This window comes from Ascidia mentula, chromosome 1 (assembly GCF_947561715.1).
Source record: "Ascidia mentula chromosome 1, kaAscMent1.1, whole genome shotgun sequence".
Classification (NCBI taxonomy): domain Eukaryota; kingdom Metazoa; phylum Chordata; class Ascidiacea; order Phlebobranchia; family Ascidiidae; genus Ascidia; species Ascidia mentula.
In genome coordinates, this window is record NC_138566.1 from 8,809,554 (window position 1) to 8,832,977 (window position 23,424).

Sequence of the window (23,424 nt, forward strand, 5' to 3'; positions counted from 1 at the left end):
ACTTTTTTCACACCACAAACAGGCAATGTTGGATTAGAGTAATAAGCAGTTACAAACATGCAGAAGCATAAATAATTTGATGCCAAAGTTAAAGTAGGGAATACTATGTTTATTAAACACAATTCCGATAAAATATGCAAACATAACATTAATATCACAAGCATTATTGTGTAAAGAGTAACAAAAAATGTAGCATTGCAATACCAAATTGTATGTTTTTCAATTTGTGCAATGTTGGGTCAATTTCACTATCTGCAACAACTAGATTTCACTGTGTGCCATGGTTAGCTTTGAGTTGCATAGAGATCAGACCAGGGTGACCCTTTAGGCTTGGGCTGCTTCAACATTAACCAGATTGAATGGATTTTTGGGTGGGACAGTTGTAACCATTCTTGACATTGGCCCACGCTTGGCAAAAGGTGAAGTGTTAGGAGGGGTTGGTAACCTCCTGTAACATAAATGTCAACAGTGCAAACAATGGTGTATCTTGGCTTACCTGACAGGTATATTAACATGAAAAATTAATCATACCTGTGCACATAAGCAGTGGACGGAGGTTGTGGGGCAGGATACATACTGTGTGCTGAATGAATGCCAGTCCAATGAACAGACCCTTTGTATCCAGGAACATTTGGACGGCTACAAAACAAAGTTTCTTACATATGTTTTAGCAGTGCCAGAATTTTAAGAATGCAAACTATTGCACACATTTTATGATGATTTTAATTAAATTACAAAATTTACCGTGCAGTATCTGTGTATCTTGGCTTGGGAGTTCTCAAAGCAGTCAGAGGCTTGTATTCTTCATAAGGATGATCTTTGGCTTCAAAGTTGTAAGCACCAATAGACCCCCTAAATTTAAAGAATTTACTTTGTGTACAAAGTGTTTGTGAAATATGTATCTCTTACTCATAGTTTGGAATATGGCCACTTTTCCGAAAATGACTTGTGCTAAAAAAATACAGCAATTAGAAGTTTTTTTACGTTTTACCATTTTGTCAACATACTAGCTGTACGGACGGTTTCCATGACATTTATCACGCATTTGAAACCAATCCCATGATCTTCCTAGAGTCTGAAACAAATAACAAGAAATAACTAATCAAACCCCATTTAGCTCATGCACAAGGTTTGTGTTTAAAGTTGTTTGATATTCAAATTCAGGCAATTGTTTTGACCCTTAGTGCTCACATAAATATTTACTAAATACATGTTGACCCATCTAATTAGATAAACAAGCTATATAGTATCCTATTGCTAATAATATTTCTCCCCACCATATTTCTCTACACTCAAGTAGTTATTGAAAATATAAATTTTTGCAAAAAACATCAAATCAATCTACCACCATTGGTTGCAGCTATAGACCCTTACCATAAAAAAGTATTCTTCATAACCTTTCTGACAGACTAACTTTACTGACAACTGTACTTAACTGTTTATTAAATATGTTGGATCACTTGCCAATAAACAAGCCCTGAACATTGCTGAGTCACTCAGAGAAGAACTGTTGTGTCTTCTACCTCTCAGCCATATCTGTATCACTAACTGTGTTGAACATTTTATCGTATTTAAAAAAAATTATCTTCTTAAGATCAGCACCTGGCAAGAATTTGAAACAGCTTCATATCGCTTGGGCCAAGTTGTTAACTGCTGTGAAATAGGATCAGCAGTTTTCTCAAGTGTGCTTTCACAAGCTTTTAACTTAGGTGGAAGGCGTGCATCCCAATCAACCATTTCAAAATTCCTAAATGTAAAAAAATTAGATATGTGGCTGTTAGTATTTCTCGATCTACAGAAACTTACTGTTGTTGTGTGCTTGTGAACATATATTTTTTAGCTGCTTCATCTCTCCAGTTTGCAGGTTTGAATACAAATGAGCCAACAAGGAGATTTTCCTGGGCATTGCCTGGCTTTGGTATCACCTTATCAGGACTAGTCCAACCCCCACAGCGTGAACGTAAAACAATGTCGGATACCTGTATAAATCAACACAATGCTATAGTTTGGAGCTTAATTCAAGGGATATTGTTAAATATTGTTAAACCACACTTTTCTAGCACTCCATGTGGCTTCTCTTTCTTCAGGTTTCATTTCTTCAACCCATGGGGCCTTTGGGGGTGTTTGTGGCCTGCTGCTGTTTGGTGGCTTAGTCGTGGGTGTTCCATGCTGAACTTTGTCAGATCTTTGAACCATGCTTGGAATGCTTCGATAAATGAACTTTACATTGAAAAGTTTGCTTCATAAAAATAGACAAAATCCACAAAAAACTATTTTTTTTTAAATCAAGCACTGATGGTTTGTTCTTGTCCAAATATTAATGTTAGATTTTTAATAATGTCTTTGCTGTTTCATGTATTATTTTTGATAAATAACAAAGTCAGTTTGTTAAATTATGTTGCCTAGTCAGAGCATATGTGGTAAACATGGAAAATTATACCAAAAAACATTGTTGGCATTAGTTTACTTTTTTACGTTGCTGCCTAAATCCTCATCTGCTCCTGTGCTGATAAATCCAGAGGCAGGGTCAACAATAGGGTGATTATCTCGATGCGGAGCCAATGAGTAACCCATGTGTGGAGCTTGGGCATGAATGTTCCATTTTACAAACGCTGGACTGTCTTTAAGTCTTCCCTAAACATATGTTTCATTTCAAACTTACATAGACAACACAATATCAAATTTAAAGTTATTTATGTGAAAAAAAGTACTTGAAAGCTTGGATAGTCGTAGTGTCCATCGGGTCCACGTATCGTAGGAAACTTGGTGTGTCGTAGTGAACGATGGAACTCTATTTCTTCGGCAAAATTTCCTTGGGCGTTGGAGTCCGATTTCATAATAGTGCTCATGTCAGGACGTGGGTGTACCGACGTTTCCGCCATTATTACTTTGTTTAGGAAACTGTCTTTGCACTCACAAAACGAATATTGACCACCAATATATAGAATCTCTGAAAATGCGGGAACTTGCTATCAAGCGTCACTACTAATATTCTGTGCCCATAGAAACATAGAAATCGCCATTTTTTGTGTTGGAACAAACAACAAACATCGAAACACGAATGTATTAAAATAAAACAACTATCAATTGACTTAAAATAAACTCTTTGATTTGCTTTGTAGCAATGATGTCGATTTTGTTTTTTTCTTGCTGAAGCTTAATCGTTGTCTGAATTGCAGCAAAACGATTTCATGGAGCCGGTTCGCACCGGTTCTATGGAACCGTCTCACGAAATTTTATTAGACAAGCGAACCGGTTAGCATTGCTGGTTACTGCCAATGGATTTTTGTAACAGAATCCGCTAAAACATATGACTTTTGTGATAGAACCGACTGACAAAAATTTGAATCCCACCATTGGAAGTAACGTGTTTCTTTTGCTCCAATTACAATAATCACTCACGGGAAAGATCACTACTATACCTTAGGTCTTTACAAGCTTCAATAATCATATCAACAAAATTAGAACAATTATGCAGTTCCTCTTACTAGTACGAGTTTATTTGAATAGTTTATATTTGAAAAACGTTTTGGATGGGTTTCCGTAGCCACGAAAAATCTCCTGAACAAGTGAATCTAGTTACAATTTTACAGAATTACTTCGTCACCTACTACAGTCACATTTAAATTTAGCAAAAATGTAGGACTCGTAAAATAGCAGTTTTTGCTGCGATTTCGGACGAATATTAACCGCCAGTGCCCTACTACAACTAAATGTACCAGTAACGAACCCCATTATTGATGCTGTTTGAAACACTGAGCAAGAAAACCACAACATGTTTTGAAAGAAACGAAATATTGTGAAGCTATAATTCAACCAACGAATATCAGAAGCACCGCATACAGCAATAACAAGAATAAACGAAAGAGTAGTAACAAAGACATGATGCAGAGCTTGTGATACTAGTGAAATTGACACTTGGACACAAAAAACAAACATTTCATTTGATCAGATAATGGTTGAACGATTGCTGCAAAACAGGGGTTTGACAGCGCTGTGACCAGCACAGTCGATGGAGAATTAAAGCAATGGCAAGCGTCAAAAAGCCTTGCAGCTGGGGTTAAAGCAAAGTCAGTGTAGTTTCCATTAATGCAAGCAACGAATATGAAAGAAAAACGTGGTTAACTGAAAAGTAACAACAGGAAAATGAAAGTCAGGTATCAAACAAAACGTCACAAGTATTTTTGCTTCTGTTTTAGGTAATAAAGTGTAAAATTCGTTTTTTTTAATGTTTAGTGAAAGGCGTTGGTATCGAATCACTGTGAACCCAAGAAACCATTGGCAAGGAGGTGTTGTTATGTGGTTGCAAATCTGGCATTGAAAATATGTTTGGCCTTGAACAATAATCGACAATAAAAACCTATCTAGGAAAGGCACAGTTTTGTTGCACAGGTGCTAACGAAACATAACACTTTGTTGTTTGTGTGCTTCACAATGGAACAAAACAGCATCATGGCATGGTTGTTTCCCCAGGAGTGGGGTTGCTAAGTTAGGCGGTAGTTGTTTGGTTAATGCCATGAATGATAACAGTACAATACAGAATATGGGGTACGAATCATGAACAGAGTAGCAAAGAAAGAAAAGTATAATGCACAGTTGCCAATGCAGCACCAAACAATACTCGGGATTATATGCATATCGCTGTCACTAACACAAAAAAGGCTTAAAATGCAGCCAAACAGTAAAATACATAAAACAGTTCTGCCCCTAAAATCACCAATGCCCACTCCCAAGTGAGATCAAGCACCATAAAAAATGGGCAGTTCTTAAAAAACATATTCAGGCAACCACATTGATGTGCAAGTTAGACTAACTGAAAAAAAACATGCACTGACCAACAAGTGAGTATACATAGGAGGTTGGCCACCAGTAAAATGCCATTATGTCACAGTTGGCAAATGAAATCAAAAAGCTGTTGACGTTGTGATACAAAATAAACAATTTAAAACGAAAAAATAAATCTTGTGAACCAACTGAGTACATTTGAATAAAACTGAACGGAAACGAAGATATAGGAATATGTAAACGTACTTTCAGGGACCATAGAGAAGGAACTGAAACTCCAACGTGGAACGAGGATAACACATGTAAAACATTTGCAGGAACATAAACATGGAATGTACATCTTGGCATAGATTTAAATGAAGTCCTAATGGGAATCATCTAAAAATGTGGATTGCAATGTCCGATACCAGTGCATTCAATAATATAGCTTTCAGTGGATGGTGGTGATGCCTGTGTGATGTTAAACTTGGCCTGCAAAAATTGTTGAGCATCGTAAGTGGCGTCAGAAACCCAAAGGTGTACTATGTTATCCTATGAATTATGATTTATACCTGAGTCATCATCTGGGTAATATGCATGGCAGTTTGTGTGTGTAAAGTGATTGGCCCAGTTTTAATCTTCGAATAGCCAGCAGCAAGAGCCATGAAGACAATCAGCTAAAAAAAATTATTGTATTAGATATTAAGTCACAAAAAATTGATTCTTCTCAAAATAATTGGCCATACACACTAAATCCAACCACAACATGTCAAGCCATTTTTCTACTGACCTGGTCCTGCATATATTCGTCCACACAACAGCCATAGGAAAGATTTCGCAGTAACATCTCCGCTGCATCCGCTCCAACTTGCTCTGCCTGTATTCCTTTGCGACCAAGAGCAGAACCAGACAATCTGCACCCTGTACACAATGCAGACAGTGAAGTTTGTCCCAAGTAACCTTACCAATAGTTCACCAATACAACACACCTGTTGTGGTTTCAGCCACAACTATGATGCCTGTACCATTGCCAATGACAGCATTCTTGGGTTCTTGTACTGCTTGTATGTTAATTGGTACCTCTCTGTAGGATCTCCAGAGCACAGATGTAGCCGACTTTGCCATTTGCTGTGCAATCTAGTTTAAAACAGATGTAACGGAGTTGAACGCATCTAGAAAAAACTAAAAAAGCAATTGGTGATGACGTGTGTTATACCTTAAAAGGAATTACTCCGGCTACAAAAGCCCTTCCAGTAATGCGTCGAATACTACCAAAGTTGGTCATGTTAATAGGTCGTAACTGCCTGACAGGTGAAGCTTGCACTGTAATCTCGCCCCCACCTCTGGGAAAATATCCTCTGAAAGCATGAAAAAGTTTTAATTCCAATAATATTTTTTAGGAATAAGTCATCTTTCTGCTTCTGAAATTGTGTAAGTCTACATTATTGCTAGCCTGGTTAATACCTTGTGGCAATTTGACAGTCCATTCGAACACCAAATTGTTCCAAAGTTGGCTTGAGAACCTGGGTGGTATAGTCGACTTGTGGCGCCATTTCAGCATTGGTTCCTCCACGAAGTGTTACATGTGAAGCCCCAGGTGTAAACATGAGACACGGCAAAGCAACTTGAAGTAACAGGCTCACCGCACTACACAAACATTTTGCACAATATAATTTCTGTTTATTTGAAGTAGTTTGGTGAAGGAGAAAATAAAGCTCAGAGAACAGAAGTAATTTTTTTTCAATTTTACAGAACTATTGTTTAACCTTTGACTTACCCTGCAGTTCCAGTGTCAGCCAAAAACGTTCCACTCTGAAGCATACCAGGTATGAATGCAATGTATTGTGAGCCAACCTGGTCACCATTCAGTTGACCAGAACACAAATCACGAACCAACTGCATTCCCGTCATGTGTTGCGGCCTAAGTCAATTATAGCACAGTAAAGTATATGCAATAAATCAAATGTTTAAAATAAAGTAATCTGTAGACCTCATACCTGAGCCCAGGGTTTGTACGATTTGCTCGAATTCGATTAATTGAAATTGGCTTCAGGAGAATTGCACTTAATGCTGTTGCAATGCGAAGAATTTGTCCACCCTTTAAATATAAAATATCAAATAAATGTGTTTGTTACAAGCTCATGCTAAGTTTTTTAAGCATTGGTTGTGCAATTAGCTGTGATGGTCATTCGACTAGTGCATTACATATTAATGCAGTTTACAAGAAACAAGCTGATAAGATAAATGTTACATTGTACCCTGATAGCATAAATATATATACATAGGCTATATATATATTGCATTAAAGTATAGAAAATACCCCTTCCATAATTCCACCATCGATTTCAGTGATGTCGGCTGACTCTGCATCATCTGAATTTGAAGTCCAACGATTATATCCATTTGTGTATGGTGGAACTGTTTGTGATTGGTAGCCTTTAAATGACATGCACCATAGGAAAATTAACGCAGTAGTAAAAAATTAGCAGACCTGTACGCTGGATTTGATTCTGCTCATGTGCTTGGCTAGATGCTTCTAAGCTTTGTTGAGCCACTTTCTGTGGAGATGTTGTTGAATTGCTTGGTTTGGAAAAGTTGTATTGATTCTTGTACTGATGTCCTAAACCTAAAAATGGAAATTTAGTTAACTGTGGTATTGAGGTGTTGTCTTATATATTACCTGAACTGCCACTAGCCATTGCTGCATTGATAAACAGTTTACTGTGATAAATTCTAGTTAGTTCAATCATCCAATAACAAACAACAGTATATGAATTTTCCTTGGCAGCAGCACTATCAGCTATGTGATGATATTCTATTTCACCTACAAAGAACCTACATCAGCTTAATAATTGCATATATATATGCAATCTTTTTATTTGTATAGTGTGTTATTATGTGGATGAACTTACAGTACTTCAAACAAGTTTTACACCAACTATCTGAACAAACGTAAATCGCACGTGCACCGTCACCGATTGGTCTCGTGTTGCGTCGTTGTTGTGCAACTTCACCAGACAAAGGTCAAAAAATAAAACGTACGTCAAGCTAGGGGAAAAACAAGTAACGCATTTGATTAGGATATATTGCGCAACAACATAACACTTTATGACGACATTCAAACAAAATGTAAAAATATAGAATATAAAAATTATACAAATTTATCACAAAAACAATGCACGTGCTATAATTGTTTAATCTCAACTTATAAGATTCATATTTACATGAAATAACTTAATTTTACTGTGGGTTTTCGAAGAAACAATACAATTTCGGCAACATAACAACAACACATGAACACGTTTTGCACAAAGACAGACACATCGCAAACAACGTTTAATCCGGGTCGAAGGAAATTTACATTTTATGCCTAACTTTATTTTATTCATTTCTGTTTATAAATCCACGCAAATGTAGTAAATGAGTTCAATTTAACTAAAAATTTTTTGTTGCATGTATAAGAGTGGCTACAAAGTGGATTGTTTGTAGTTGGAATCGTATTTCTTCAAGCGTACACCTACGGAGCGGAATGGGTTTTGCAAGATGTACGCCAATATTATGCCCTTCATATCAAATGCATTGCCAGGCACTTTTAACCGATTTGGCCAAAGCGGGCCCTACATTTGAAACGAGGTCCACAATTTCCCATGAAGACCAAAAAAGGTCAAACCGAAATGAATCTTTTTACGTGAAATACTGGCCACGCACTTCCTGGGCCATGGCCACATTCTAAATCAAATAATGTTAAACTGTTTTTGCAGATATACCAGCCTTCATGTTGAACTGCTGCTGATTGATATTTTTATATGTTGCATACTTCTGCAATGGCAAAGGGTTTCATCCATGCCAGACAACCAAGAAAGTGGTCTCTTTATTGTCATGACAATGCTAACAACAGTATGGGGCAGACTTTTTATTCTCAGAATTATGATATCTTGTATTGTTACATTTTTCATATTTAATGCTTATTTGTGGTGTAGAGAAACTTCACCCTCTTCTTTGAAGAAACTAATTGAAAGCTGCATGAGCTGATGTAACTTCTTGGAATATCATGAAGCAGTTATCATGTATGGTGACTGGTAAAAGTCCATGTTTCAAAACCAAATCACTAAAGTTTATAATAGTTTGCACGAAAGTTTATTCACTTCTTTCATTTGGTTCTAAATATGGCATGTCAATGCAGTCAAAAACGTCTTTTTCGCATGTAATTGGAATAGGCTCACCAGGTACTCCTACAAAATAGACAAATTCACATGATGTTTTTATTCAATCAAAACAATCCCATTACTTACCTGTAGAACCTTGTGGTCGGACAGAATACTCATTAATTGTAAATCCCTGGTCCAGGGCATGTGCCCTCATCCGCTTGTTAAACATGTCACTTCCAGTGAAGTACAACAGAGAACAGTAATACTGGTCACAAGGAATAAGCCTGTATTGGATACAGTTTTGTCAAACAAACAAAGTCAATAATAATAATTCAGCCAGTACAACTACTACCGAATATCTATTCTTCTATGAACATCATTTGAAGAAGTATCTGATTTGCCTTCTTTTAATTTGCACACTCCCTAGAAAGTAAACTTGTTGTAGAACCACGTACGTTACAAAAAGACAAGTAAGTACCATAAACTTTGTGTCGCCCAATGATATGGTATCTGTCACAAACCCCTCTGCAGACAACTGATTGACAACCAATTTCAGCAAATCTTTCTGTAAACACAAGCATAAGAAAAGGAACAGACTTACATATCATTACAACATATTGTTAATAAATACTAATTAATTAAAACAAAATAAAAAATAGCATAATGCAATACAATTACCGATTTTTTACTTTTTGATGAGTGTGATGAATGTGTTACCAACACATCAATATCACCGCTTGAAGCAGCTCCCCTTCTGTAACTACCACACACAGTGGCTGTAAATTTAGAGTCCACTTTTGATATAGAGGAAAGTACATAACTCTGCAAACACATTAAAACTTAGTCAAAAGATGATGTTTAAAAACTAAAACTATATACTTACTTCTAACAACACCATTTCATCTCGTGGAATGCGGGTCTCAAAATCTTCGAAGTACCTTGAAGAAAAAAACTAAAATTAATGGAAAATATATTATTGCAAATGACGTACTTTAGTCCAATAGCTTGATGGTGATTCAAAGCAGATGAATTCTTTTTGAGGTCTTCCAAAGTTTGAAACCCATTGTCAAAGAGTTTTTTTGCAGCAACAGGTCTAATTTTATGAACATGGATGCAAAACTAATTTATAATTTTGCACAATTTACACAAAATATATATCCATACCCTATACCAGATATTCGCGTAAACAAGGCAATTGCTTGAGACACATCGTCTTTTCTTATCTTTTCCAGTTTTTGTAAAGTTCCAGTGGTTAAAAACTCATTGATTTTTGCAGCTATTTTTACTCCAACACCCTCCTAAAAGCAAACTAGAAATAAATATACAATACACAGTATTTCTATGAAATAAGCTAACCAATTTTTTCGCTTCTTCACCACTTTTAATTTGTGTTGGGTGTCGTCCTATGACACTAGCTGCTTTCCTGTATGCATTTGATTTGTGGATTGCCCGATTTACGTTCTTTTCGAAGTCCGATAATTCTGCACGCAAGTATTAAATGACGTTTTTCTTCAACATTCCACTACATAATAACTTACCTATTAGAAAATCACAAATGCTGGAGTTAACATTTGAGGCTGGTGCCTTTCTTTTGCTCATATTGGATGACAAATTTCCAGAAATTCAACTCCTTTTGCCTTGCAAAAGCCATTCACGGACCAACTGATTTCGTTCGTTCGTTCTTGTTCCACTTCTGGGTATCTGTAGCGCCAATAGTGGTCACCATTTTATGCAAGTTTTGATCAATTGAGGGTGCTGTGCAGCAACCTATAGTAAAGTACTGACCGCAGTTGACCCTCAGCTGGTTTTGCTCCGCTACTACAGCTGGAGTCTGCACTCTGCAGTCTAGTAGGTGGTTTGAAGTGGGAGGCTGAGTGTTGTGGATGTGTGGCCACGAGCCCTTTACTATTCGTACGGTCCTGTGAAATGTATTTCGTCAACTATGTTTATACTCGTGCCGCAAGTTGTCTTTGGACTGCTGAACTACATAAGAACACGCTTTGAGAAAAGCAAAACCAAGCAAGGTTTTGAATGGACGGTAAGTTACCGTAAATGTTTTAATTTTGTTCTTGCGTTGGGATCCCGGCATTTGAATTGTATATGTTAATAGTAAATATCTTGTGAACCACGAAAATCGGTTCACCTGAAAAAGGTTAAATTAAATGTAAAACTGATTGCTTTTACAGGAAGCAAGTATTGAGTTATGTGGATGTTCAACACTTTCACAACAAGTCAATGTCTGTAAAAACTGTTTCTGTCAATTCTTTGATGCTGTAAGTATGCTTTAATGTATAGCCAATGTTATTTTTGTAAAAAACTTGATTTTGTATCACAGGACGTCATCCAATGCTTTGAGTTTAACTGGAATAATTTGGAGCAATTATTTAGTTTCCCTTTAAAAGATCAAATACATTCAAAAGTTTTGAGGTAATGTTTGTGAAATTCATTTATAGTTTCACAAAATATTATGCCTGTGTTGTTCACAGGACATACTCCCAAAACTCGATATGGAAAGAGGTGTCACTTTCGGAGGATGATGGGCTGTTTAAATTTATTGGTGATCAGAAAGATGGTAAGTACTGCAGTTTTTTCCTGAAACTACTTTCAAACCAATTTTTTTTCCATTTTTAGTCACAATTATTATTGTCGATGGGGTCGAATCACTGGACTGTCCTTCATTTTTGTATGTGGTAAGTAAGATTCATTTTGCTTCACAACCTACAAAACTTTTATGTTCATGTATGTTTAAAATTTTAAGATGCACTCAGTGAAATGCCAACCAAATTCTTCAGCAGTAAACTTGTTTCTCCAACATGTAAGTGCTTGTGACTATCATTCACTGTATTATCAGAAAATTAAAAATGGAAATATTGGTTTGTGTTTTCCAGGCTTCTGCATGCTATGCTCGTATTCTTCAACAATCACCAGAATCTTCTAACAACAACCAAGTTGCTGCACTGCTTTCTGGTACACTCATTGTTTTTATTGTCCTTTTTTATTACTTTTTTAGGTGTATTTGGGCAGTTCTGTCAGTTAGAATGTAATAATGAACTGTTTATTGATTAATAAAATATGTTTTGTACTAAATGCTTTGTTCTAATTCAACTTGAGTTTCAGTGAAATGACACTGCATTTTCTTGCAGATAATCTAATCAATGCCGCTGATGCAACGGATATGCAAATAATGCTCAATACTCATGTAAGTCGGTAAATTAAGCAGAGAAAGGAAGTCTATCAAGCAGGGAAATTTCCAATTGTAATTGATTGGTTCTCAGATCAATAAAACCCATCTTCACATCATTGCTTAAATTAGATTTTAGAGTGACACTGTTCATTGGCTCCAATGTGAACTTATTACTACTCCAATATATGCGCCTATTGTGGTCATACATTGGCAAACAAATTAAATTGATTGTAATTTTACACTGAATTGACTCTCATATCATAGTACCTTGGTAAACAATAGTATTCCCTGGTGCCAATGGCCATAATAGAAGCAAATTAGTAAATATTTACTTATTATGCAAGTGTTTGAACAGTATTGTTGAGCTAGGGATAAAATTTTTGTGAGAACCTGTATGTTTGTTTTGTAGCTATCAGATCAAACATCTTCAGAAAACTGTTGTATTCTGCTGGTATCCCAAGAAATCAATCAAATTCTCTGTCAAGTTGTTGGAAAACATATTTTGGACTTTGAAATTTGTTACCCGGTAAATGAAATTACTTTTAGCAAATTTCTATTTTTTGCCGCCAAAGTACTCGAATCACCCTTTCATGAAATGATTTTTTTATTTTTCAGGTGAACAATGATTTGTTTGGAAGGATATGCAAAAATGGGCGATTTGCCATTGTAAAGCAACACAATGTAAACTAACAGTGATTCATCACACCAGCATTTTCAAATTCCAAACATCTTTCTTTCTTTACAGAACAACATTTCCGACTTGGAAACTTTGTTCAGTACTGATATCCGATCAGCTATTTGCATTCCAGTCCATGACAAAATCTCTGGTCAAACCATTGGCATTGTGTGCTTGTGCAACAAAACTGAGAGTCAGGGGTGGGTTTGTGATTTTTACTACGCAAGATAGTAATAAAAAAATGCTCTTTCCGCTATTTCTAGGTACACAAGCAATGATGTGGCGGTGGTGAATGCAACCATGTCTCGATCTTGGACAGTTTTGTCCTCGTCTTTAAACTTGCAGAAAGAGAAGAAGGCACGGAGTGAATGTGAAGCAATGCTGCAAATTGCCCGCAAGCTTTTTAGCAGACTTGGTTTGTTTTGTATTAGAAATAAATTTATAAATCCACATGACAATTACTTCTGTTAGAATTAAATGCCCAATACAAAAAAATCATTCTTGGACTAAATTCAAATAAACGAAATTTAATAAAAGATGTTTAGGAGTTCCATGTGTTTTTTAGATGATGTCAGCATGCTTCTGGGTGAAATTATCCAGGAAGCAAGATGTCTTACAAATGCAGAAAGGTGCTCCGTTTTTCTTGTGGATAACGAGTCAAGAGAGTTGGTTGCTAAAGTTTTTGATGGCATTGTAACCATGGATGAGGTGAGTAACAGGATTCATTGTTATTTTTATTTGTTAGTTGAGTTTTTTGTTGCAATCGCTCCGCTAGCCAAGATGTTTGTGGCAATTACTTACTTTAAGCTTTATCGATTTGGTGAGAAACAGGAATTGTAGCAACTTTAATTTTATACGACCCTTACCTTCAGTCACTGGATCCAAAGCAGTATGATTTCGAGGTATTCCTATGTTCAGCTTGCCTGGTCCAAGTTTGCCTGAAATTTTGTTTTGTTAATTTTGCATGATATTCTTAGAAAATAACTTTTATAAAAAAAATTTTTCAGGCTTACTAATTTTTTGAGCGTATCTTATTTTCTGTTATGTTGTTTAAGTTTTGTTTGTAAATATTTTGTTCATGGGGTGCATGATTTTTTTTACTAATTTTATTCCTGTATTATACCTTTTTTTTAGTGCATATTTTTGTTATTTAACAACTGTTGATGTTTGGTTTTGCTACTTTGTCGCATTTATTGTCATTGTGGTAGCTAAACTAGGCAGTCTGTATAATGAAGTGTATTAGAGAGTCTGTGGAGTGTTTAAACAATTAAAATGTGCTTAACCTCCAGGTGGGTGCTTTGCTTTTTGCTTTAATTTCTTCCACTACAACAAGGATGTTCAATCTTGTTGTAATGATGAATAATTGATGGCAATCAGAAGTTACTAATGCCCCAGTTTGCCTGTCTTGCCATTGCTTGCCCCAATTCTTTGCTCTAATAATTTGTCAAAGTGATCGCCGGTGGCAGGCGTGCATGTAATGGTGAAATATAACAGCGCAAAAAAACTTTTCGTGTGCAAAAAATGTTTTGCTGTCAATAATTAGTTTTTATACTTTTGTAGAACATGAATGAGGTGAGAATTCCTCTTGAGCAAGGCATAGCTGGACATGTTGCAACCACAGGTTTGTTATCGTCATGCCGAAACTAATGACAGGCATATTTAACTTACACTCTTTAGGCAAAACTCTCAATATATTGGATGCCTATTCCCACCCGCTTTTTTACAGAGGTATTGATGATGCTACTGGTTTTCGAACAAGGTTCGTGCTTACTAGTTAGTCTTTTTCAATTGTAAAACAATATCAACTAATTTTGATTTTTTTGCCAGAAATATTTTGTGTTTTCCCATCAAAGATCACAATGGAGGTAATTAAATGCATATTTTTGTAATAAAGAAACAAGTTAATAAAAATGAACTGGCTTGGGCAGATGATTGTAGTGAGAATAAAGTTGACAACGTGACATACTATTTTTTTTTCTTGGCACCAATTGTAATTTTCAAACAATAGGTTGAATATAGTTAATTTTAACATGCATTTCTTTTCAGTGGTCGTTGGTGTTTCTCAACTTTGCAACAAAATCAAAGGTAAGCATCGCGGATGACAGCTAACATTGACCCGCAATTTCCTGGAATATTGCGTGAAGCCTTCTCGTCTGTCACTGTTAACATTTGTGTGTGATGCAGGAAGTTGCTTTACCTCCTACGATGAAGAACTTGCTGAAAAATTCGCAGTTTTTTCGGGTATTTCAATCAGCCACGTACGTTCTGAAATCAGTGCCCTGCTGTGAGCTTAGTTTACAACGGATCTAATGCAACTGTGTCGATTTACAGTCACTTCTGTACAAAGAGGTCGAGGAGTCACATTGCCGAAGTCGTCTTGCCAACGAGCTCATGTCGTATCACATGAAGGTGCGTATTTTTATTTACTGTTCACAGGAGTAACGTAAACCCCGCCGTGTTAATACTTTTTTCGCCTGAAGTAACGAAAATAAATACAAAAAACGTTTTTTTGCGATTGTAGTGTTTTGTTAAAAGCGCAACGTGGTATTGACAATCAGAAAAATAAGTTAAAAAAATTGACTGTCAGGTGCGGGCTCAGAGAAAAACAATTCAATTTCAACAAAATTACAAAAAAAAACACTTAAATAGTTCGTGTGAACATGAATAGAATGCTACCCGGTGAACAGAAATCTGCTTCAGTTTCCGCAAGCAGCTCAGTTGTGCCAAACGCCAACACCGCAAATCAAAATGTTTCAACAGCGTTCACGTATTTCTTATTGCAGGTCGACAAGGAGGACGTGGCAAGCAACATACCATGCACTGTGCCTGCCATGGAAACTTTCCACCCGGATTTCGACAAGTTTGTGTATCCGCCTCGCTCTTTGGCCAACGACCTGAAAGTCAAAGTGAGTTATTAACAATTCCCGAAAAATATCTTCAAACGCCTTGTCGACAACGAAGTTCCAGCACAGGGAATAACGCAATGTACCGCTGCGTAACAGCATTTCCTCTACAAAGCTGTGATTAGAAGGGTATAATCTGCCGGCTCGACCTTTCTGTGCGTGTCTATATTGGTTGGGATGCTGTGTATCATTACTCTCCCAGCGTAATGCGTTTAATCCTTGCAGCGCGCAAGCACCCTTTAATTAGACTGATGGCATAGGTCATGATCAACTAAATGGGGGTCGCGGTTGTATTTAATGCCATTCACTTCCCTACCATCAATATCTTGTTCGTTCTGTCGTGTACCCTTTATGATAATTTACAATTTGGTTTACTGCGGTAAGGCATGTTAGAGTTACGTTGTGTAATTTAACATGCCATGGTCGTAGTTCACGTCTCCGCGAAAACAACCAACTGTAAATAGTGCCTTGGCATTTTTGTTTTCATCTCAGTAAAACATTGTAGTAAAAGTTTATTTATATTTTGGGTCTAAACGAAACCTGCGATAAAAAAAAAAGAAACCGCACCATTCGGAAATCCAGCCGTTTTCAATTGCAAGCGAGAGCAGCGAGTTCGATTTCCTATTAACCCAATTAACGATCGCGCCCTCGCCTTAATTTTGCGCTTCATCGCATGTCCATATGACACCTTCCCAATTGCGTCCCTGACAGGCGTGCATCTGGATGTACGAGGACTTGGGGTTAATCAACAAGTTCCACATTCCCATGCGAACTCTCGTGCACTTCGTACTGATGGTGCGCAAGGGATATCGCCACCCACCATATCACAACTTCGACCACGCCTTTTCCGTCATGCACCACGCCTACCTGATCTCAAAAAACCTGCATTTCAACTCGAAACTGAGGTAAGACGACCCGAAAATATGTTAGCTGGACCGCAGAGCGGCAGTGATAGATTTTTTGTGCAACAAAAGCTGGTAAAGGTCATAAAAAATTCATTTTTTTACATCGGTTCTCTTGTTTGACTGGGATTTAACCTTTTGTTGTCCTCCCGTTGTGATCAACATGCTTACAGTCTGGTTTGACGAACAGTGCGTTAATCTGTTGGTTCCAATTCCAATAAGTGGACTTTGACAGTTGACTGGGAAAAAGTGGTGGTCCACACATTAACCCAATTGGTCCCAAATTATTTTATTGCTTTACGATATTTTGAAATATACATCTCTTTCGTTGCATTTTTCATTTTAGTTGTACTTTTCTGAAGGTTTTGACTCTTTATGGCGTGTACAGACTGATAAATACCTTCTTGATTAACGCCATTTAATTTATGTCGGTCTGACTGTTGCAGTATTAATGTGTCTCGTGGGTGTTCTCCTTAATACGCGAGCGACCGTGTTGCTAATAACGCTCATAAAATACAGTAAACAACCAACAGGCAGGCTGTGATTGACGCCTACATTCCATTAACTTTCCGGTGGCACCAAATGGTAAACCGCATGCCTTTTGTTGGCAGTGACCTGGAAGTAATAGCATTGTTGACGGCCAGCATCTGCCACGATCTCGATCATCGCGGCACCAACAACGCCTTCCAGGTTAATTCGGTGAGTTTTACGTGTATACGCCTTTCATGGGTCCGACCGTTATTGAACGCCGTTCCGTAGCCTTGAACTTAATTTGTGACGCAACTGCCTGCCAGCTGAAATATAAACCGCATCGACGCTTCACACATTAGTGGGCGGTTGGTGTGCGTTCTGTTTCCATTGTACAAGTTGAAAGGAATTCTAAAGGAATTTTCGTTTAAATTGTAAGAAACGGTTGTTTGCGTTGGTTTTTCACCAAAGGGCCATCCACTTTTATGCTATTCTGCCTTAAGCTTTGGTAGTAACTGCACTGAAGGGCTCCTAATTTGCCTTCCCTGAAGTAAGTATGATCTGTTAAGTAAGTAGCTACAGTTATCAGCTTTGTCCACACTACTCCGTAACCTCATGTGAAGAAAAATCTGAACCGGTCATGTCACGTTCAACAATGCATTGTAAGTGTAGACAAACGTAAAGATTGTGGAAAAAAACTTATTTATGCAAAAAATGTAGCATAACAATTTGATGAACCGAAAAATATATTTTAATTCCAGCACAGCGTCCTGGCAAGTCTGTACAGTTCAGAAGGATCTGTTTTAGAGGTAACAATATGTTTTTTTCAAAAATCAGAAACGAATCACCTTTGGTGTTGCCGCGTTTACAGCTCAAAATGCCTCAAATATTGATTGAATTTTTAATGTAATTTTTTTTGCAGCGTCACCACTTCGCACAAGCAATGTGCATCCTAAACACATCGGGCTGCAACATATTTGAAAACATGAACAGGAAGGTATGAAGCGGCTGTTGTTGTTCATGTATAGACGCTTTGTTTTAATCAGGCGCAGTGAGTTTGTTTACACTATAATGCACGGAAAATGTTTAACGCGTTGACAATTAACTGATCACCAAGCGTGTTAAGTTATGGGTTGACGTCAAGCGGCCTTTCGACAAGTTAAAGAAAGAACATACAACCACACAGAAAGTTAAATATTGTGAAATAGACTATGATCGGTTATAAGCAAATACAGATGTATTTACTCTGTATATGAACCTACGCATGTAAAGCGTCAATATTTAATCATGTTAACTGTCACCACAATAAGAGAAACGTGTCAAGGAAGACAGAGGTGTGAATCAAAATATGAACTCACGGTTCTCCGTATTTGTGGTAGGAATACGCTCGTACACTGGACCTCATGAAACACATTATACTCGCAACGGACGTCGCCACCCATTTACAAATTTTGCCTCAACTTGAAAAGATGGCTGAAGAAGGAATGGATTTAACAAAGCCTGACCAACGCGAGCTTGTTTTAGCGCTCAGCATGACAGCTAGCGACCTCTCCGACCAAACCAAACAATGGGAGACCACTAAAAACACGGCGGTAGGTGGAATTATTAGCTGTGGAAGCAGATATCTGCTTTGGTGATCAGATTTTACGTACAAACATCTGCCAGGTTTACTATTGTTATGTTCGTTTTGTTGTCAGTTCGATAAACCCATTCGGGATTTTCACAGTAGGCAGGTGCTTCCGACAGCCAGAATGTAAAATTATTGATAAACGTTGGACAGCAAAGTCCATTTTTTTATGTTTTTCCGCCTGGTTGCCTCCGAAACCAAGAACTAAATGTGTTTTCACTTTTTTCAGAAACTCATATACAAGGAATTTTTCTCGCAGGGTGACATGGTGAGTCCCATTGTGTAGATTTAAACAAGAATCATTTCACATATTTCGGTGTCTAAAGTTCGGTGTAAACTCTTGATGCAGGAGAAACGAATGGGAAATAACCCGGAGATAATTTACGATCGTGAACGAGCTTGCGTTCCTCAGCTACAAATCAACTTCATGATGCACATCGCCCAGCCGGTGTACAGGTATCATCGTAACTAACACAACAACCAACTAAATACTATTTGTAAAACTTTTGCTACACGTGTTTATTAAGGACGTTGGCTGCTCTGTTTCCTGTGTACGATGAAGTGCACGAACGCGTTAAACTGAACATCGCGAAATGGCGTCGTGTCGAAGCCGAATTCCAATCACGTGGCCTCCCTAACACCGACTCATTGGATTTTCTTACGGATGAGTTTGATCGAGACCTCTTCGAAGGCCTCAAGTAAAGGCGTAGAAAAAATGCAGAAAATGGTCGTTCGAAGTTTACCACTACCCTATTGCGTATCTCTGTCTCCAGCTCGTCGTGTTCCTTCTGTTCTGTAGCGCCATCGCGCGTTCAACATGGTCAGCTTATGCACTCCACTCACTGTATAGTTAAAAACACTTCATTATGATCGATCGCTATTGCAAGCACGCCGCAGATGTATTCGTACCTTCAAAAAGCTTTCACTTACCTGTTATGAGATATTCGGGTCACCGGACAGACTCCCAACAAATTCGCTGCTTCTTTTGTGGAACCTTCACTGTACAACGACCCCTGTGCGAGCTCCGTTCACTTACTGCTGTACAACCATTTCCTTACCTGTTTGTCGATTTGCTATCCTCGTTTCACCGGCGGATCGCTGTGTCCCCTTTGTGTATATGTAAGACGATGTGTACCAACGCGAACGATTTTGTTTTTAAGTTTTTTTTTGTTATTAAAACCCAGTTGTAGCGGGCTACGTGTTGTTTGGGGTTCAATAGGCAGTTCTCGATAATATTTTCTTTTTAAACACACGACAATTTACGATTTGTTTCTTAATTTATTCCTGGTCGTGCACCAATGACGCCAGGAACAAGGAGTTGAGTTCACAACAAGTGTAAAGAGACACAAAACTGATCGAACGTCTATTTGTCTTCTGCTGTGTTGGCTCATGCAGTGACGTCGACTTCGTAGGATTCCTTGGTCTGATTGGCAGGTTTATTGAGGTTTTGGGGCAGATTGCAAACCAAGTAAGGACGGACAACCTTGTTGCAGGTGTTGCACGTTTGCTTGATGTAGACCTAAAAATTTAAATAAAATTACCAATTTCGGCCAGCTAGTGCCAAAGGGAATAGAATTGTTAGGCCACTCGAGCATACTGTTGCGCAAACCCGGTCATATATGTAGCCTTACGACACAAGATGGAGTGAAACCAATGGATAAAGTCAAAGCAATAATTTTAAAAGCTGTTTTTTTATCCCGCGTTACTTCTGCATTAGCATCAGAGAATAACAAAACTAGCTCATTATGGTGTCATAACGTTGAAAGGTACACATTGCTACATACAAAAATGTAGATTGTACAGAATCACCATTTGTCAGGTTGTTTTGGCCCACGTCAAGTTGAGTTTGGGAAAGAAGGCCCACACTACTAAATATGTTTGACACTCTAAAGCAGGATTTTCAATGCTATGAACCGGATTCAGATTTCCCGCAAAAAAAACAAACATACCAAGAACAAATTAAGAGGATCCAAGTGAGCCGTGAGCCCAATAGGTTTGAGAACCCCTACCCTAGAGTGTCAACAATGCGTTAATTATACCTTGCAAGTGGCACGAACGCACCACAGGTTGCGACTCGACCAACCCCTCAAACATCGTCGGCAGAAGAATTGTCCGTATTTTCTTTCCAAGTCCCGTTCTCGTTTCGGTTCGTTAAGCACGACCACAACAGAGTCATCGTCTCCACTAGATACTGCTCCAGACTTGGAGGCCTTCATGGAGTGTAGGGTTGTATAGTGTAGGCTATAGGCTGTAATAATGTTTACGTGCTACCTTGGAAGTATTTTCCTGCTGCTGTTCTTTGCCACCACCAGGATCGTTTAAGCTGTCCTCCGGGCTGTTCTCTTCGCGTTTCTCTTCTTTCTGTAAGTAACAAACGTAACCAACTCTCACAAGTCTTAACATGTTTGGTACTTTTACCCTGCCGCTTGTAGAACCTATGGTTTGAACCGGAAATTTTCTTCGATTGTCTCCTTGGGCTGCAAACATGAATGAGAGTCATTGAAAAGCATATTCCAGCTCACGCGTAATTTAACATACATTCGTGCAAAGGGCGCCGAATGGTCGTATTCCTTGGAATATGTGGCGGGGCATCGGCACGAAGAAACGACCTCGGATGTGGATTTAACCATGGTTGTCGCTGTTGAAAAAACTAAACAAAACAGAAAAGCAGTTTTCCCACGTGGAACACTGCACCAAAGCCAAATGTGGAAAAGGTGCTTGCTGTTCTTTACAAATACATTTTATGCACAGTAGTGTGGAAACAGTTAAAGCGACTTTAATTTACCATACCATCCAATGGATTTAAAAAAGTTTTTTTTTAAATGCGCACTTTTAACCCATAAAATTGTAATGAGTTTAACTGAACTTGTTACCTGTCCCCCGGGGAAAGGGGGAGGTTGTCGCACACCACAGTATGTGGAATTGTTGCTGCTTCTAGCAGCGTTGTATTTTACTTTTGGCAGAATTCGTACTCCGGGACCCAAAAAACCTTTGGTTCAAAGTAGTTGTATATAATATATAGTGCAGTACTTACTCTACAAAATATTTTTGCCTGCAATGTTTTATGCTTTTGGGTGAAATATAAAATTAAAAGGCATGTATCTCATCACAGAAATCACAGACTATTGTGTTTCATATACCTTTGGGTTTACTTGGCTTTCTTGAAGCGGCAAATTCAAAACGAATGTCTGGTACTTGTATTCCTTAAATTTCATCATTGTATAAGAAGTAAATAAGCAAGACATTATAAAGATGAACTGCGAACAGAGTAATCACCCTTTTCGGATGTGGACTTTACTTGTACCGACGCTTCAGTGGTGCTTTTTCTACAGAGCTGAAGATCTGGATTAACTTGCTTGAGAAGTTGTACGAGGTGTGCCCTGCGCAACGCTTCTACTCGAAGCTCCGGCGTTAGGTTCTGTGCAATATGATTTAAAATTAAGCTGACAACAACAAAAACTGGACATATGTGCCACATTTTAATTCGGAAAAGGGTTCTGCGGTTATATGTTGGCCTGCAAAATTTCTGGGCGAGCATCAATTTGGTTCCAACCTGCCAAATAAGTGTTGGTGATCTGACCGGGCTCGATTGGCCCATGTCGGTAATTACTTCATTCTGGTTGTTGAGTTTCCGTGTTGTTGTATTCCCACCCTCATAGTCCACTATACATAAAAATGTTAACCTGCTAGTAGCAAGAAAACAGGACGTTTTACCTTTGGTTGGTTTTTCATGCGTGGAAAGGCGAAAAGCAGCTTTAATGACCATTATATAAAAATGTTGCACAAAAGTTTGTACAACTACTCATCTACAACCAATTAAATTATAGGACGTCTTTTGAAACTAAAACCTTTTGCTCTTTTTAACTTCTTGGCACACCATGTCCGTTCGTTACTTCGTGAGAACGCACACTGATCCACTAAAGCGTTTATCAAAGTTGCGTGGAAGCGCCAAAGGCATGAGCCTGGAATGAAAATTGGCCTCGCGGCGAAGGTGGAATTTCAGGTACACAATCTTCGGATGGTATCCTGTCATCTTAAAAACTGACCGAAATTAAATTTATCTCTTATGTTTGAAAATTGTGAAAATAAACATTTGGTACCTCAACATTGTAACATTTGCCTTTGAGAAAAATCAATTGCTGATGTCTTTGCAAAATTCCCGACACACCCCATTCAAAACCTGTCACATGTATATTTACAGCTGCAGCATCAGATTTTGTGAGCCATACAACAATGTTGTGGGATCCTTGATTGAAAACAAACTTTCAATGACACGATTTCTTTCCAGTAGCTGCTCGAGCCCACTGAGTGGAGAACGTCGTTTATTTTTTGATAACAATCTGGCCCAAAATAACGGCATTTTGTGTTATTCATTAATTATGAGGTAGGTTTACTGAAGCAAACTTGTTAAAATAGGAATTACAGCATGAGAAAGTGCTTTTCGTTTTGAATTATTGAGCACCGACGTTTCCAAATATCTTGCCAACTCGTTTTGAAACCCTTCTTCGACAGATCACTGCCATTGACAAAATGAAAATGTTGGCGGGGGACAAAAAGCCTTTTGTGCGAGAAACATGTGAACGATATCGGACCACGCGAAGTTATAAATATTTAATAGCCAAAATTAAATGGCAATGTAAAGAGGTCTGAGTATTTAAAGTCGCTTTGCGATCAAGTTTGAATGCTTGTGTTGGTATATTTCAGAACGTTATTTGCATCAAACGAAGCGCCCGAAAAATCTTTTCTTGTGGT

The 23,424-nt window shown here is 37.9% G+C and overlaps 5 protein-coding genes across 9 annotated transcripts; 1 reads left to right on the top strand and 4 right to left on the bottom strand.

The window, feature by feature from the left end:
* Positions 1 to 25: 25 nt before the first annotated feature.
* LOC145893746 (protein SPMIP7-like) lies at positions 26 to 2,977 on the bottom strand. The gene is made up of 10 exons (XM_082982106.1): positions 2,712 to 2,977; positions 2,468 to 2,634; positions 2,053 to 2,206; positions 1,807 to 1,979; positions 1,603 to 1,747; positions 1,008 to 1,075; positions 910 to 951; positions 745 to 852; positions 532 to 639; positions 26 to 448 (listed from the first exon to the last, which is right to left on the bottom strand). Exons 1-10 carry the CDS (start codon positions 2,880 to 2,882, stop codon positions 325 to 327), a joined length of 1,260 nt encoding a protein of 419 aa, XP_082838232.1. The 5' UTR covers positions 2,883 to 2,977; the 3' UTR covers positions 26 to 324.
* Positions 2,978 to 3,813: 836 nt separating this feature from the next.
* LOC145895582 (RNA 3'-terminal phosphate cyclase-like) lies at positions 3,814 to 8,029 on the bottom strand. Of its 4 annotated transcripts, XM_082984393.1 has the most exons (12): positions 7,677 to 8,029; positions 7,445 to 7,588; positions 7,256 to 7,390; positions 7,085 to 7,200; positions 6,762 to 6,862; positions 6,542 to 6,685; positions 6,229 to 6,411; positions 5,981 to 6,122; positions 5,754 to 5,901; positions 5,555 to 5,685; positions 5,337 to 5,441; positions 3,815 to 5,256 (listed from the first exon to the last, which is right to left on the bottom strand). In XM_082984393.1, exons 2-12 carry the CDS (start codon positions 7,512 to 7,514, stop codon positions 5,164 to 5,166), a joined length of 1,368 nt encoding a protein of 455 aa, XP_082840519.1. In that variant the 5' UTR covers positions 7,515 to 7,588; positions 7,677 to 8,029; the 3' UTR covers positions 3,815 to 5,163. The 4 variants fall into 4 exon arrangements, with proteins under 4 accessions (XP_082840535.1, XP_082840519.1, XP_082840527.1 ...); XM_082984409.1 differs by lacking the exon at positions 7,677 to 8,029 and having other exon boundaries at positions 3,814 to 5,256; positions 7,085 to 7,137; positions 7,445 to 7,636; XM_082984401.1 differs by lacking the exon at positions 7,677 to 8,029 and having other exon boundaries at positions 7,085 to 7,182; positions 7,445 to 7,636.
* Positions 8,030 to 8,499: 470 nt separating this feature from the next.
* LOC145894586 (DNA polymerase beta-like) lies at positions 8,500 to 10,588 on the bottom strand. Its single transcript, XM_082983207.1, has 10 exons — positions 10,451 to 10,588; positions 10,269 to 10,393; positions 10,077 to 10,210; positions 9,904 to 10,005; positions 9,796 to 9,850; positions 9,591 to 9,734; positions 9,391 to 9,477; positions 9,265 to 9,335; positions 9,057 to 9,196; positions 8,500 to 8,996 (listed from the first exon to the last, which is right to left on the bottom strand). Exons 1-10 carry the CDS (start codon positions 10,509 to 10,511, stop codon positions 8,902 to 8,904), a joined length of 1,014 nt encoding a protein of 337 aa, XP_082839333.1. The 5' UTR covers positions 10,512 to 10,588; the 3' UTR covers positions 8,500 to 8,901.
* A 156-nt stretch (positions 10,589 to 10,744) lies between these two features.
* On the top strand, positions 10,745 to 19,866 carry LOC145913995 (cGMP-dependent 3',5'-cyclic phosphodiesterase-like). 2 transcript variants are annotated; one of them, XM_083001772.1, is made up of 29 exons: positions 10,745 to 10,950; positions 11,099 to 11,185; positions 11,248 to 11,339; positions 11,399 to 11,484; positions 11,544 to 11,602; positions 11,671 to 11,727; positions 11,801 to 11,879; positions 12,056 to 12,111; positions 12,506 to 12,622; positions 12,712 to 12,777; positions 12,842 to 12,972; positions 13,036 to 13,187; positions 13,338 to 13,480; positions 13,645 to 13,674; positions 14,333 to 14,393; positions 14,450 to 14,531; positions 14,600 to 14,637; positions 14,819 to 14,857; positions 14,957 to 15,030; positions 15,104 to 15,181; positions 15,556 to 15,678; positions 16,387 to 16,580; positions 17,189 to 17,276; positions 17,807 to 17,854; positions 17,968 to 18,042; positions 18,425 to 18,637; positions 18,902 to 18,940; positions 19,022 to 19,128; positions 19,200 to 19,866. In XM_083001772.1, exons 1-29 carry the CDS (start codon positions 10,855 to 10,857, stop codon positions 19,372 to 19,374), a joined length of 2,685 nt encoding a protein of 894 aa, XP_082857898.1. In that variant the 5' UTR covers positions 10,745 to 10,854; the 3' UTR covers positions 19,375 to 19,866. The 2 variants fall into 2 exon arrangements, with proteins under 2 accessions (XP_082857898.1, XP_082857906.1); XM_083001780.1 differs by lacking the exon at positions 13,645 to 13,674.
* A 193-nt stretch (positions 19,867 to 20,059) lies between these two features.
* Positions 20,060 to 22,543, bottom strand: LOC145910350 (uncharacterized). The gene is made up of 9 exons (XM_082997443.1): positions 22,226 to 22,543; positions 21,949 to 22,090; positions 21,813 to 21,875; positions 21,546 to 21,661; positions 21,211 to 21,322; positions 21,091 to 21,149; positions 20,944 to 21,033; positions 20,712 to 20,882; positions 20,060 to 20,191 (listed from the first exon to the last, which is right to left on the bottom strand). The coding sequence occupies exons 1-9, from the start codon at positions 22,436 to 22,438 to the stop codon at positions 20,060 to 20,062; spliced, it is 1,098 nt and encodes a 365-aa protein (XP_082853569.1). The 5' UTR covers positions 22,439 to 22,543.
* Positions 22,544 to 23,424: the final 881 nt, after the last annotated feature.